The sequence below is a fragment of the Pagrus pagrus genome, assembly GCF_965226575.1.
Source record: "Pagrus pagrus genome assembly, chromosome: 10".
Taxonomy (NCBI): Eukaryota; Metazoa; Chordata; class Actinopteri; order Spariformes; family Sparidae; genus Pagrus; species Pagrus pagrus.
Window position 1 is genome coordinate 12,733,273 of NC_140194.1, and position 14,932 is coordinate 12,748,204.

General features: G+C 40.3%; 1 protein-coding gene across 1 annotated transcript; it reads left to right on the forward strand.

The window, feature by feature from the left end:
- The first annotated feature begins 42 nt into the window (after window positions 1–42).
- LOC311263530 (CD81 antigen-like) lies at window positions 43–12,180 on the forward strand. The gene is made up of 8 exons (XM_084363645.1): window positions 43–302; window positions 1,869–1,983; window positions 9,572–9,669; window positions 9,775–9,849; window positions 9,961–10,074; window positions 10,180–10,278; window positions 11,055–11,138; window positions 11,300–12,180. The coding sequence occupies exons 1-8, from the start codon at window positions 237–239 to the stop codon at window positions 11,363–11,365; spliced, it is 717 nt and encodes a 238-aa protein (XP_084219771.1). The 5' UTR covers window positions 43–236; the 3' UTR covers window positions 11,366–12,180.
- Window positions 12,181–14,932: the final 2,752 nt, after the last annotated feature.

Below are 14,932 nucleotides of genomic sequence, written 5' to 3' on the forward strand. Positions count from 1 at the left end.
TCTCCTCCTGCCTTCAGCGCTCCAGTCAGCCGGTGGGCAGTTCTCCGTCTCGGTTTTCACTCTTGATTATAAAGGAGGAGTTTGAAGCAGAGAGGCGCTCACACTCCAACTGGCTTGAATAAACTTAAAGTCCTCTGGCAGAGAGACGGTGTGTGTGATCCGGGACAGTAGACTCATCAGGCCTGACAAAACTGTTTGATTTGGGTAAAAAGGACGAGCTGATCAAACCTGGCAACATGGCTGTGGCGGGCTGCACGAAATGCATTAAATACATGTTGTTCTTCTTTAATTTTATATTCTGGGTGAGTTGAACTTATTTTACTTTGATTTCTTTCGCTTTTGCTTTCTTTAAACTTCCACTCTTATTAACTCTTCTCCAAACATCTGCACATTTAACCCACACATCTGTCTACTTCAAACTGATGAATCCTGGAGGGGACGCACACAGTTTGCGATAATTATGAGAGGAGAGCAGCATCAATAGAGGATGAGGCACAGCACTCAAAATCTTGGCCAGCCATGAGTTGAAACACTCTCACCCTTCATCTACACTTATTTTCTGGATGACCGAGCACCAGTGCAAGGTGACTGAAAGAGGAGAGTGGAGCCCTTCAGACTGGGTGGGCTTCAGCCTCCTCACTGGGAGAATACTGGGTTTTTCCTCCAGGATGTCTCACATGATTCAATTAAACTAACTCATATTTATATTAATCAAATGTTCCAGACAGGAAGATTGGATTTCTGAAAGTTGTTTTGGATGGAAAATTGAAGAAAACTGTCCCTGTCCCAGTTTTGGATGATTTGTTATTTTGTGGAATCTGGCTCCCCAAATTAAACAGGAGGTTGAGCGGGGTTGACAGAGTTTCTGGGGGAGGGGAGAGCTGTTTCCCTCTGACATTTCCTTTGTTCCTACCTGGTCACCAGACTGTAGCGTTTGCTGCCTCTGAACCTTTAAAGAGCTCAGGAAACACTTTTTTTTTTTTATTCGTACCTTCACAGAAAAAATGATTCCAGTAATGAGAGACAGTTTCCACAGAAGCCTAATGCAGCTGTCAACCTCTTACGCTTCTTGACATCACATCAGACTTCCTGCAGATGTTCAGTCCAATTGCTGACTTGTTTGGGAATTTCCATTCGGTTCATCTGTACTGAGCAGTCGTCTTTTTTTAGATTAGCACAGAATCACCATATCCTGGACGCGCCACACATGATGGAGTGTTTCCTCTGTTGGTTTTGCTGCTGTGCCTGTCAGTGTGAAAACTCTGAGCCCTCTCTTCCTCTTTTTGCAATTTTTCATGTTGAGGATTCAGTTTCCTGTTTCTTTGAGAACAATGGAGTGCACTCATGGCACTAAAAGTGCAGACAACTTGATATAAACACTGGCAGAACGTAAAAGAGTGTCAGCATGCGAACAAGTTGATCTGATCCTTCAGCTTTTATATAATAACACTTTTTTCAGGCTATTTCTGATTTATCAGATACAGAATAGAGGAGAGATCAAGAGAGATAAAGTTGAACAACACCGTTCTTGAGGAACAATGACTTGTGAGGACGTGGTCTATGCTGAAGGTCACCGATGTGTCAGGATGTCCTTTCGTCACTTCTCTTAAGGGGCAGGACACGCACACAGAGAAACATTAGTAGAAAGGTTTGGACACTGATTTGATCTTGTGCGGCCCCTGAAGTCACGGTACTCTCTCTTGAAAAGGGTCTTAAAAATTGATAACTACAGGTTTGTTTTAATATTGATGCTACATCTCTTGTGAATATTAGACATTTTAATGACTCTGATCCTCCCCGAGGTTTCAACAAAGTCAAGAAAAAACACGAAAGAAAATAATTAAGATCTTTTTTTTCTCCCGGGGCAGCTGGCTGGGGGTGTGATCTTAGGAGTGGCCCTGTGGCTCCGCCATGACAGTCAAACCAGCAACCTCCTCATACTTCAGTTTGAAGGCCACCAGGCACCGGGCACCTTCTATATCAGTGAGTATACAACATCACCTGTAGAGACTTACAATGAAAAAAGTGTATCTGTTCCCTCAGAGCCATAATAAATCTGCATTTTGGGAGTAAAGATTTTACCAAAAGTAAAAGGAGGTCCAGAAACATCATCATCATCATCATCATCATCATTTTGTTTTGATATCTATTAACACATTATTTTAAAGGTGCACTATGTAGATTTGGGGGAAAAACATTTATTGAGAAGAGAAAGATTTTCATTGACTGATGCCTAACATGCCTAAATAAACAAACTCTTCGTTTTCAGGACTGAATAAACTGACCAAACTAACTTCTTAAAAGGACAACACAATGTCATATTGTTTTACTTTGTTTATATTTGGCGGACCCTGCCACCTCTCTAGCTTCAAAAAGTGTTCTGGTGACCTTAATTTCCTCTGAGAACAGCTTGGAGTTTGTATTATTACCTCTTAAATATTGTAAATATTAAAATTCAGAGTTTAAATGTCTTCTCTAAACCTTCATAGTGCCCCTTTAAGTACAATCTACTACAATACAACAAACTATGTCATATTATAAACGTCAACTCCGCTATGTCAGTTTCAAAGGTGATTAATTATGGTCTTCACAAAATAAGTATTTATTATGGAGCTACTTAAAATACTGTTCTTCATAATTGTTCCACCTCCTTTAAGTTGCTTGATCATCATATTGTGTCCCTATTTCCTCCCACACCCTCCTTGAGACCGTCTCGTACTCACCGTGTTTACCGCATGACAGGAAGCTCCCTGTTAACAGAGAGATGACAGTTAAATTCACAGAAATACCTGTGTTTCACACTCAGTAGGGACCATGTGAGTAATGTCCAGAAATAGTAGGAAGCGTGCGACCTCTAAGAAAAACGCAGGAAACAGGACCTGCGTAAATCCGCAGCATGACTTAAGAGTGGCACAGCCGGCATCTACACCTCAGTGTTTTTACTCACTGTCATTCTGACACTGACGATTGCAGACTGGAGGTGATGTTCTCTAAATAAGATTAATATTCATATTAATGACGTCAAAAAGTCCTAGCTGTGAGAGGCCAGATGTTTCGGACAGATGTCGAGGCATGTGTGGGCTCTGAGAGAACTAACCATGAGCTTGGTGCACAAATAAAGCCATCATGTGCCTTCTGTCGCTCGCACTTTAAAGTATTTGATCCTCAGGAATTTTCAAGGGTTTTGTGCTGATGAAGTTCAGCATGTTTTTCTCTATATCTGTGTAAACGTATTGTAGGTTCAACTAAATCACAGGAGCAGGATTATGACCCTCACCACATGAACTACAGTCATAAATCATCATCATGTCTCCTTCAGCGACCCGCAGATTGGCCCTAAAACCTACAATACATGATATGATTTAAACATTTAAAAGGTCCATCGTCTGGGTTTGTTGTGGTGGTGAACTCTAGTGCGCCCACTAATTTACATTTGGGCTCCTGCTGCTCTCCCATACTTACCCCTCAGTAAATATACAGAGCGAATACAAACCCAGGCTTTTTATAGAAGGAAGGCATACTCGTGATTTTAAAGGCAGGGCGGCAAGAGAGGCCCACCCAAGCGAGATCAAGGGAGCTTTTCTTTTTTTTCCTCCTCCTCCCTTGAACATACGCCCTTGCATAATTCAAATAACCTTGTACATCTGCACATAACCCCTCAAATTAGCGTTTGGATGTGGATGTTTTTAGCGTGCTGGCACACCAAAGTGGTATTTATGTAAGGCTGAAAATACACAGTGTCCTACCCCTTAACCAGTGCTTGAAATCATTATTGGTGGTAGTCTGGTCCGGTTAGTGCTGAAGTCTCTCATACTGTAGGACATACATTAAAAGTGATAGAGTTTCTTACACAAGATGTTTCACTTGTTTTACACTGTATGTATAATGCAGAGCCTTGGCCAGAATAGCTTTTCTGCTTTGTTTCATGCCCAAAAGAAACACAAAAATGGTTGAATTGTGGTTATCAGGCTGTGAAGGGAGGAAAAATTGATGTTTTGAATAAAAGTGTGTGTGCATATCAGTGTACACGAAGAGAAAACATTCATCTGAAGATACACAGCTGCTGAAACCAGCTCTGTTGATACGTAAACCACTTTGTCTAAACAGGAACTCTCCCAACATGAAAATGGTAACAAAAATCTATTGGGTTTTAAAGTCTGATTCTCTCTCAGTCTGTTTGTGTGAATGAGAGAGTGTTGCTTTCAACTGTTTATCTTGAACTAACACTTTAACTGCTGTCAATGCTTCCACGTAAACAGAAATTTCAACTGTTTCCATCATTGCATTTCAACTGAAAATTAAACTGCTTTTCTCTCCAAGGCTGTAGCCAAGGAGTCAACATTCGAAGGGGGGGGGGGACTAGACCAAAGTCCTTTTAGGCAAGTCTTGCCACTCGGCAGCCATCTTGGCGACGCCCCCGAGCGGCTATTTCAGGCTCACAGGAAAAGGCCCCTATCTAAATTAATGGGCAGAGAGCCAGACCTTCTCTTTCAAAATCCGTTGAAAACATTTGGTTACTTTGTCAATGTTTTTTTCCCATAGGTTATACTTCTCATTCACATGTCCACGGCTTCACGACACCAACTTCAGCGCTTGTACAAATCTTTGACTAACCACACTTTTTTCTGTAATCCTTAGCGTGATATCATCCTCTTATACGCTTATCAGAAGTCTGTCTGAAGCCGCACCAAATCAGATGAAACTTTCCTGTGTGTGTGTTTTGGAGGGGAAAATTTGAATAGGAAAGTCCACAATGTATGACACATATCCCATTTATGTGTCATACATTGTGGACTTTCCTATTCAAAATGGTTCAAGTGGTTTGTCTCCCCTCTTCTAAAGGTCTCTAACTACTCAGAGGACAAACTTTTCATTTATTCGTTAACTAACACGGACTGTATGCTAACTACCTAACATTCATCAAATTATCAATTTCCTAAAACGAAAACTCAACACAATTGACAGTGATATCGCCAAGGTATCCATCAAATTACATTCCAGTTTCCTCTTTTTGACACATTTAGAGGAAGTTTGTTAAGTTTAGTTATAGTTATGATTACATTTGCTGAAGATTACTTTGTACAGTGGTGTATGGTTGCCTGTTGTAGCATAGAATATTTTTTTAATTTACATTTTTACATCAATATGTTTGGGGGGGGGGGACATTTTGAGCGTGTTTGGATATTGTAATTACACTTCGGCCGACACTCCCACTGCTTTCACTTTCTTCACATCAACTGACACTTAAATTGATTTCTACTCTTGAACTGGCAGTTCAACTACTTCGACTGACATTCAAAGGAATAGTTCTGCATCCAGGGAATTGTGTTACTTACCTTTCTTTACAAGAGTTAAATGAGAAAATCAATACCACTCTCATGTCTGTGTGGTAAACGTGAAGCTACAGCCAGGCCAGTTTGGCTTAGCTCAGCATAAAGACTGTGAACAAGGGGAGGCAGCTGGCCTGGCTCCATCCATAGGTAACAAAATCTGTGTACAAGCACCTCAAAAGGTGGCAAATTAACAGGCTGTATCTTGTTTGTTTAATCTGTACACAAAACAACGCGTAAAAATGGCAATTTAGAGGTGCTGGTAGGCAGGTTTCTCTATTTCCAGTCATTATGCTAAGCTAAGCTAACTAACTTCTGGCTCCAGCTTTATATTAAATGAGGTCAAAACTCCAGCAACACTTGTAGAAGATGGAACAACTTTATTGTTAATTTCCAGCTTTAAATTTAATTAAAAGAAGATGTAAAGTTGTATTTGCCTAAAAAGCCTCGTTTAGCTGCCTTAGCGCTCTGTATTGGAGATTGGGAAACAGCTAGCAATCACAAATTGTCGTTTTTTCAGTTTGGCTTTAGTACGGATTAAAAAATACAATATAGCATGTTAAATAATGAGCTTTAGAGGTGCTCGTAGGTGGATCAAGCTTCATATTTAGCATCTGTTGAGCATACAAATACGAGAGTGGTATCAATCCTCTCATCTAACTTTAAAAGTGCTGTTAATGCTTACAGACCGAGTGACTCTGTTTATATTGCACGTTCCTCAATTATCTCTGCATAATCCTGAAGCTACTGTTGGCAGGCATATTGTATAACTTTAACTTGTTTTATTCTCTGCAGGGGACACAATGCATGCATGATCTGCTGCTTTTACTCATTCTGTTAACGAGCTGACAGGAGGAAATGTTTATATGGAGCCTTTTTAATAATTAATCCGCCCCTCATCATTTAGACATACTGTACACTGGGTTCATCTCAGTTGATCGATGTCATGCTCTGACAGTGTGAACACGGCCTCACAGCTTTTTTTCCTTTTTTTTTTTCACCATACTGGATGAGAAAAAGAGGAGAGAAGTCCATCTGGGGCTTTTGGCTGGTCTTCACCTCCCCCCTTTCTCCCCCTCTGGAGATTACACAGGGCGACAAGAAATAAATGAACTTCCCCGGTGGTATAAAATTGCCTGTCTCCCTTAAAGTCTCAATGGCCTTCAAACCTCAAAGGGTGTTGTCATAGTAATGGAAGGCAGTGGAAATAATGCCTGCTTTGCCACATTGCAAACATCAAGTCCTGAAAGAGAAAGAGAAAGACGGGGGGTGGTGGTGGATGGAGGAGAGCAGGAGGGTGTTGAGCTGAGGCAGATAGAAAAAGAGAAACTGTCGATGTGTGTGTGGGGAAAGGTTGTGCGTGATCTTTGAGGTACAGTGTGAGGGTGTTCGAGGCCTGCAGTCTCAACAGAGTCAGAGCCTTTTAAAAGGGCCTGTCTGTCCCCTTTTAGACCGCTGTGTCAGAGTACATTAGAGGCTGCATGTGTTTTGTTCGCATGCGTGCGAGAATAGAAAACCCAGAAAGAGGCTGCTCCCAGAACGTCTTGCTAAAAGCAGTGGCGGAAGACGTATTCACATCCATTACTTAAGTCAGAGACCAGTACTTCATATGCTGTCAGATGTTTGATTTCACTGGTTCCCAACCTAACAACCAGGCCTAAGATATATCTGAAGGGTCATGAGATAGTTGGTGTGACAGGGGATCTGTTTGAACTTTTCTTTAATCTTTGCATCATGCCAGGGCTTCATGCAAGCTAGGACCGCCACTGGTGGAAGTTATGAGGATGGGTTGATGTTATGAGATTATTCTAAAACAAACAACAGCTTCTCCAGAACTTTATCTCCTTCAGTAATTGATTTATGTAGAGTAGGTTATTGATGTTTATTAATTTCTATTGGAGTGGAGCCAAACAACCTCTAACCAGCACTTCCTTTAGACACTCCGAGGAAACAAACAGAACCCCATTACAGGAACTGGTGTTTTGGCCTCCATAAATAGGCTACATATTAAAACAGTAAAAAGTACATCAAGGTCCATTCACAAAGTGTAGAAGGGCCTGATGATCTTAAAGTGCTCAACAAGAAATACAGGCATCACAAATTCCCATGACAAATGAGCAAACTCTCTCTGCTGATGATGAAGATCATGCACTATGATAAAGCTCCAGAACAGCTACTAAATGGACCTTGAAGTGAGATTGTTTTGTCAAGTTTCTGAAAATAGTCTCTTGCAACTGCCTCTATCTTACACAAACTATAAACAATAAATACAGTATGCTATAAATACATGTACATAAATAGAATAAACAATTTGAAGTGTACCCAATAACCAGTGGTGGAATATAACATATAATTATGTATATTTGCTAAAGTACTGTACTTTTCTTGACTATTTTTTCTCCGCGACTATGATTTACAGAGACATATTGTAACTTTTTACTTCACTAGCTTTGTTGGACAGCAATAGTTATATTATAGTTAAGATTTTAAATACAAAATAGTCAAACAAGTCATTTTGCTGGAGTTTTGATGCTACAAGCATTTTTACATTTTGCAGCCGCTTCTTTCTCAATGTAAGCTTATGGGGAAAAAGGTGTTTTTGGCCCGCAGTGCACATGATGTTTTAATTACACAATTTGAACACTATGAAAATTGGCCTCAAAGCCTGGCGGTCTTCCTGGGGGCTTGGGCTGAATGCTACATTAGCCGCTACCAGCATAACACAACTGAATCTCTGACTGAACTGTCACAACTTATGCATTATGGGTAACGTGGTCTTAAGGTGTATTCAGCTACTTTTTAAGAAGAGCCAGATAGGAAAAAAAGTGAAGTGCCGAGGGGGCAGACTTTTAGATTCCCTATGTCTGACCTGTAAAGCTTGGAATTTTAAATGTGTTAAAACAATGCACTTTTTATTTTCTCCTCTTTCTTTATTCATTTTCACAACTGAAAAAGAAACATGTATAATACAAAAAAAAATCCACTTGACTTAATTAATGACAAGGGTAATTATCCTACCAACAAAATGATCAAAAGGGCCGGAAAGAGGTTGTTAAACTGCAGCAATCGACCCACGGGCCACCACTTGAATAGGTCTGGTTCGTGTTTAGTGCAATGATAACTTGATGGCTACTCTTTCAAAGTAGCCAACAATAAATAAAGTACTTTAAAGGAAAACCTGAAAGTAATTCTGAAAGAGGCTACACATTATAAATACATTTACTTTTGATTGTAAAAAAAGGTTGTACATTTTTTATGATAAAACTCCCAAACTCTTACATTTTGAACACAGGACTTTAACATGTAATTTTAGTGGGTTTGTAGTTTGGTATTACTTCGTTTATTGAAATAAGGGACTTGAATTCTTCTTCCACCGCTGCTAATAACATAATAAACAAAACTGTGAGTCATTTCCCTCAGTTTAAACAGTTCTTACTGTAAGACCAGTGACAGATGCATTTAGAGGAGTCTGCAGCAGACTGATGTTGCGTTATGATACCATCTATAATCCATTATATTAATGAATGCCTTCATGTCAAGTTTCTTTGTGCTCTAAATTAAACACACCATACAGCTGGTACAATAGATATTTTTCAAACCATCGCTGTGTGTACACAACATTTTCCTTTAAGCTGCATGAAACATAAGCCAGATCCCTGCTGTAACTGGAGCTTTATAGCTATTCATTGACTTTTTCCTGCAGCAGCAGCTCTACCTGCACTGGAGCCTGTTGAACACTTCTGTCCGCCGTTCAAAGTCGTGGAAAATGTGTTTTTTGTCATTTGACATTTTTCGAGTGAATCGTCTTTATATCAGTTCAATCTGATAAATACGTGTGCGTTTATATGTAGGTGGGTGTCTTTGTATTAACAAGGTTCCCTCTGTTTTCTGGTGAAACATAATGCTCGGGGTCAGGGGTCAGTGCAGAGAGGGTTTGTGGGGGGTTGGCGGTGTCTGGAAGGCATTTCCTGGCCTGGACAGAGTCAGCCCCCGCCTCTCTCTGCCTCTCTCAGGATCTGGGTGTTGTTTATCTCCAGGATGTCAATAATGTCATGTCATCCTACAGGGAAGGCAAGAGAAACATCCAGGAAGTCCATTACCAAACAATGTGTGGATCAATGAAAGGGCAGCAGGCACACACTGCCCTGCCTGTGCTGCCCCCTAGTGGTGTCCTGAGGACACAATGTTGCCATGATGAACCATCTTTCTGAGCTAATGCATGATTGTGTCTGCGTTTACAGGTGTGTACATACTGATAGCTGTCGGGGCTGTGATGATGCTGGTGGGCTTCCTCGGATGTTACGGTGCCATTCAGGAATCTCAGTGCCTGTTGGGGACGGTGAGTATCTCCCCTTTCTAACTCTTAACCAGCAGAAATTCTTCTTTGAATATGTTTAAATCAATAAGAGACTTTGAGGTTTAAATATTTCTTTTCTTTCCTTAGTTCTTCTTCTTCTTGGTGATCCTCTTTGCTTGCGAAGTGGCTGCAGCAATCTGGGGTTTCATGAACAGAGACACAGTAAGCAACACACACATGCCTTCATTTCACTGAATGTTTGCTCATTGATTTTCCACCTCTGTTTGTTGTTGTGTCTCTAAAACAACTCGCCCGACTCCCGACTGTCCACAGATCTCAAAAGAACTGATCAACTTCTACGACTCTGCGTACATCAAGGCTGTGGACGTCTCAGGATCTCCCAGTAAAGACGCTGCCATCAAGGTGCTGGATGCCTTTCACAACACGGTACGTCATGGTGGAAAATCTCTGATGTGATAGAAACCAATTTTGATCATGTACTGTGGACAGGTCTTGCTGAACTCTTGTTTCTGCTATTGGTTTCCTCTACAGCTCGACTGCTGTGGTAAAGGAGATGACACTGCACTCTTCAAACAAATCGCCGGCACCTTGTGTCCCAGAAAGTCTCAAGAAGATTTTCTGAGATCTCAGGTAAACACAGATTCTTACTTAACTTTACAAAAACACAATACCACAATTAGAATATTAGCATCTTTGGAAAGAGGGACAAGTATAAATTCCAGGTTTGTTGAACTCATCGTCAGTCTTGGGAATGATAAATTAAGGCATGTAACCAAACGTTAGGCAAATACAGCTGATCTTGAAACTGCAATATGACAATATGTGCCTCGCTCTCTACATATATCTGTATAATGTTGCACAGACTGACAAACACACAGTCAAGGCTTACTTCTGCTTTGTTTTTACTCTATTCCATGTTTTTCTTTGTACTTTCTTTTAATTATATCAAATATATAGCTGTTGCTGCCTTTTGCTTTTAATTATGTAAAATACACAGAGTGTACGAAATGTGCAATATAAATAAAATTTGTATTGCTATTGCTATAACTTAACTGTATCAATGGGTTGTCTGTGTTAGTTTGATTTTTTTATATCTCTAATGTTGTTTCAACCAAACTTGTTGCAACATACACTGTCTGGGTTCAGGGTTAAGTTGTGTATTGATGCTGTATTGACCCAAATAACTCATGCCATCCTTTTGTTACTCATTATCTCTATGTTGCTAAAAGATCACATTCTATATAATCAATTATTCAGAGTTTTGCGGTCAGAGGCGGCTTATATTCAGCACCTTGTTTTGTCAGCAGACCCAGCTCTCCATTACATGTAATCGATTACAGTGTGCGTACAGCGAGAGTAGTAAGATATTCTCATTTGGTCTTCGTTCTGCCTCTGTCTCCTCTCAGAGCTGTCACGATAAACTGATCGAGCTGTTCTCCGAGAAGCTCTACCTGATTGGACTGGCTGCCTTGGTGGTTGCTGTCATCATGGTGAGTGTCAGATTAAAAAACGTAGACGGATATGTCACACAGCTGTGGTGTGAAAAGACTCAGAGCATGAACAGCATTACTTTTTATCAGCTGTGATAAGGACGCAGGTGCTTTAATAGAAGCAGCGTTATTGAATTAAACTGTTCTGTTTCCCCGTTCAGATCTTCGAGATGATCTTCACCATGGTGCTCTGTTGTGGGATCCGTAACAGCCCCGGGGTGTACTAGGAGTCACATCAGTCCACATCAGCCTGTAATGGAGTTATTTTATTATGTGTTTCTATGCATCAGCTCCTCCTTTATGACTATAACAAGATGGATATCTCTCTTTTTATTTTAGATTAGAACTTGTTTTTTAATAATGCTAATCCGTCAACGCTCGTCTCAGCTTCTCTCAGTCAGATGTTCTTTATTTATCGTACAACACTTACATTTGAATATGTTGTGAAATATTTCTCTGAAGTCATTGAAGCTGTTTTTATGGATGTATAAATTGTATATATACTTGTCATATGTTAATAACACTAAGATGAGTCCATGTATTCCCTGATTGTTTGTGATGATGTCGCTGCAGTGTCTCGGTGTTATAATATAATTTAAGCAGCAGGGTTTCAGTGGTCTAATGTGCCGTCTTACTCTAATGATGACGAGTTAGCCTGTGTGTTATTTTAGTCTCTTCTTTGAGCCTAATGAACCACCTTCATGCTGTCTTTCTCTTCTTTTATTAACTTGTGAAACACTCGCCCTTAAATAATGACAAAGACGAATACGTCTTCTTGCTCAACCTGTTTTATTAATGCTAGAAAGTGATGTAATTAATACGTAAATATTTCCCAACCATGTTGCTAGTGACTCATTAAGATGAAGCAATCTCTCGTTCCATGTCTAGAAGTTGTGAGTAGTTCAGTCACAGAGGTTTTTCTCTTCTCTGATTATTTCATTTGAATATTTTTTAGATGCTTAAAGAGGTAAAACTACAGTATTTTGCTAAAAAAGAGCAATGAATAGAGAAAAGTCAGGAAAAATAAATTGACTTGAGTGAGTTTGAGTTTTGTCTTTCTTCCTACCTCGGTTCAGAGAATGTAACTAATTATATTTACTCGAGTTTCAGGAACTTGTACTGTCCTTGAGTATTTCCACTTTTGGTCCCCAAAAACAGTGCAACACATTTCATTTGACTTTTCTTGCATTTTGTTATTTGTAGTTACATACTTGTACATTTATTGCCAGAAAATTACTGACTTCCACTCAAATATTTGTTGTGTGGCCTACTTTCACTTTTACCAAATTAATATTGACTTTTGAAAAACACTGCATGGGCGGCCTCTAGGCTGGAAACCACTGCTTACCAAATTGATCAAAGCAGTTAAAAATACAAAATTAGATGATTAATGATCCAATGATTCAATTAAAATGTCTGGTGTTCCTCCTGTGACGGTGGGCTCGGTGTTACTCTTCCTCTCCTCCCACTGAGAGTTCACTCAATCCAAACCAACATACAGTATTTACCTTGTGCCACCACAGGGGGGCGGTGTGATATCAACACCTTCATCTTTTGTCCAGTCAGCACAACCTTTCCCACTGCAGCACAGCTGAATACATTAAAAAACTCAACCGACTTGTATTTCTGGCACCCTGGCAACAGACACACCCAGTGCGAGCAGTGTTTGTCCTACCAACAGGTTTTATTTTCTCAACCGAGGACACTCACACAGCTCTGACGTTGCTGTTGTGACAAGTTTTAGATCTCACTCAGTGCCCTCCAGCTCATGTTTACGTGTTTTTATGAGACAGGGTTGGTGGGAAGATATATTGCGGATAAAACATTGTAGAATGAAAGTACAACACAGTGGTTATGTAAGTTAAAGTCAACATCATAACCTTCTTTAAGGCGGGGTTTATTGGAGGGATATCGTATACTGCCTTAGGTGTACCTGATAAACTATCTTTATCTATATATCATATATATGTGGCCATATATGTGAGTAACATTAAAGTTACAGTAAAGAGAGAAACATCCAGTGCCTGCATACTTCTGTATACATTTGGTCCAATTTTGTTGTTAATGTTTTCAGCTTTGCACTTCCTTTGCCTATAGTATATAATAAAAATGAAACAATGTTGCTTTGTTTTGTGTTGAACATTGGTGACAACCCTTTGGGGAACCCCCCTTTTCCTGTTTCAACATGACATTGCCCTCAAGCACAAAGCCAGGTCCATACAGACGTCTCAGACTGATGTGACAGACCTTGACTGGCCCGCAGAGCCTCCTGATCTCAACCCCGTTTAACCTTTTTGGGATGAACTGAAACGACGTCTGAGAGTCAGGTGTCATCACTCGACATGCCTGACCTCACTAATGATCTCGTAGCTGAGTGTGAACAAATGTCCTCAGACAGAAATCTGGTGGAAAGTCTTCCCAGAAGAATGAAGACTGTGACAGCAGCACAATATTGCTTCGTAATGAGATGTTGAACAATCACATATGGGCGTAATAAGTGATCATCATTCACATATGGGCTGTAAATCTTCAGAGTCACGTTGGATTCAGCGTTCAGGTTTGGCAAACAAATAAATCAGGTTGTCAAATTAAGATTCAGTAGGCTAAATAAAACTCAGATCAGTTCTCTGACTTCATATCCACCTACCTCTTTCTATTTATTATGAGTTTTGTTTGACAGTGGGGGACGACATGCAGCAAAGGGCCACAGGCTGGACTCGAACCAGGGCTGCTGCTGCTGCCTCCAGTACACGAAGAAATACAAATTTGTTCATGTTAATTTGACAGATCTATACATATATAATCATTCTAATACTATTTACAAGCTGTTAAACCATCACAGTATTATATTTATGAGCATTAGCTTGTTCTCTACATCCTGTTCTTACCTCCACAACTGGTTCTCTTTTAGCATTTACATTACTTCTCCTGCACAACCTGTTTACATTACAGTGTATTCTTATCACTACTGTACATCAGTCTGCCAAGGATATCTTATATTCCATTTCATATATTTATTCTAATTTATCCCTATATCTGAAATTCTGCACTGTTTTATGTCTTATTTCTCCTTTTGCGTGATGTATAGCTCTAAAAATCCCTTCGTAAACTACCTGCTCGGCACCAGACAGCAGACACACACACTTAACAACAAGCTGGTGAACATGTGGCGGTACTGGCAGTAAAATGCTCACCAGCCAGCCCAACCTAAAAATATAAACAAAAAACATGAAAATCTAGCAGGGCCCAATGGCTGCTACTTGGACAATAAACCAATAAACAAATGCCTCTTCTGGGTATAACAAACAAATGCCTCCTACAAGCCCCAAGGAAATAAAATGTAAAACTGAAAGTGTATAGGGGCTTGGGTTTTAAGGGGTTTCCAAATAAACAAAGTTTCCTCACTAGAAAGATGTGGGCAGCCAAGAAAACCCAACAGGGCCTAAACAGACCAGAGTTTCTGGCTGGCAAGCTAAGGGGAACGAGTTTCTCAACAGGTTCAGAGACAGATTCAGACTGAGGGTGAGAGCCACCTGTGTGCCATTCCCCACCTCTTTAAAGCCTTCACAAAAAGGGCGTCATCACACCATGATTGGCTGGGACGGAAATGCCCCAAGCTGCTTCCACTCCTCAATCAGGAGTCAGTCTCCTCACCCTGCGCACAGGTGATCTGAATCCCCCGCAATTAGGCTTGAGGGATTTTGGAAAATCAGCCCAAAACAAAGAAAAATAGCAAGTCTCAAACAATTGGACTGCTACAAACATAGTAGAAAAATAGTAATAGTGGTCATTGT

What these genes read in the sequence shown, in the direction of transcription:
- LOC311263530 (XM_084363645.1), top strand. Translation starts at nt 237, where the DNA reads ATGGCTGTGGCGGGCTGCACGAAATGCATTAAATACATGTTGTTCTTC. An exon ending in CTCAGTGCCTGTTGGGGACG is followed by an intron (nt 9,670 to 9,774) that starts GTGAGTATCTCC and finishes TTCTTTCCTTAG; the next exon opens with TTCTTCTTCTTCTTGGTGAT. An exon ending in AAGATTTTCTGAGATCTCAG is followed by an intron (nt 10,279 to 11,054) that starts GTAAACACAGAT and finishes GTCTCCTCTCAG; the next exon opens with AGCTGTCACGATAAACTGAT.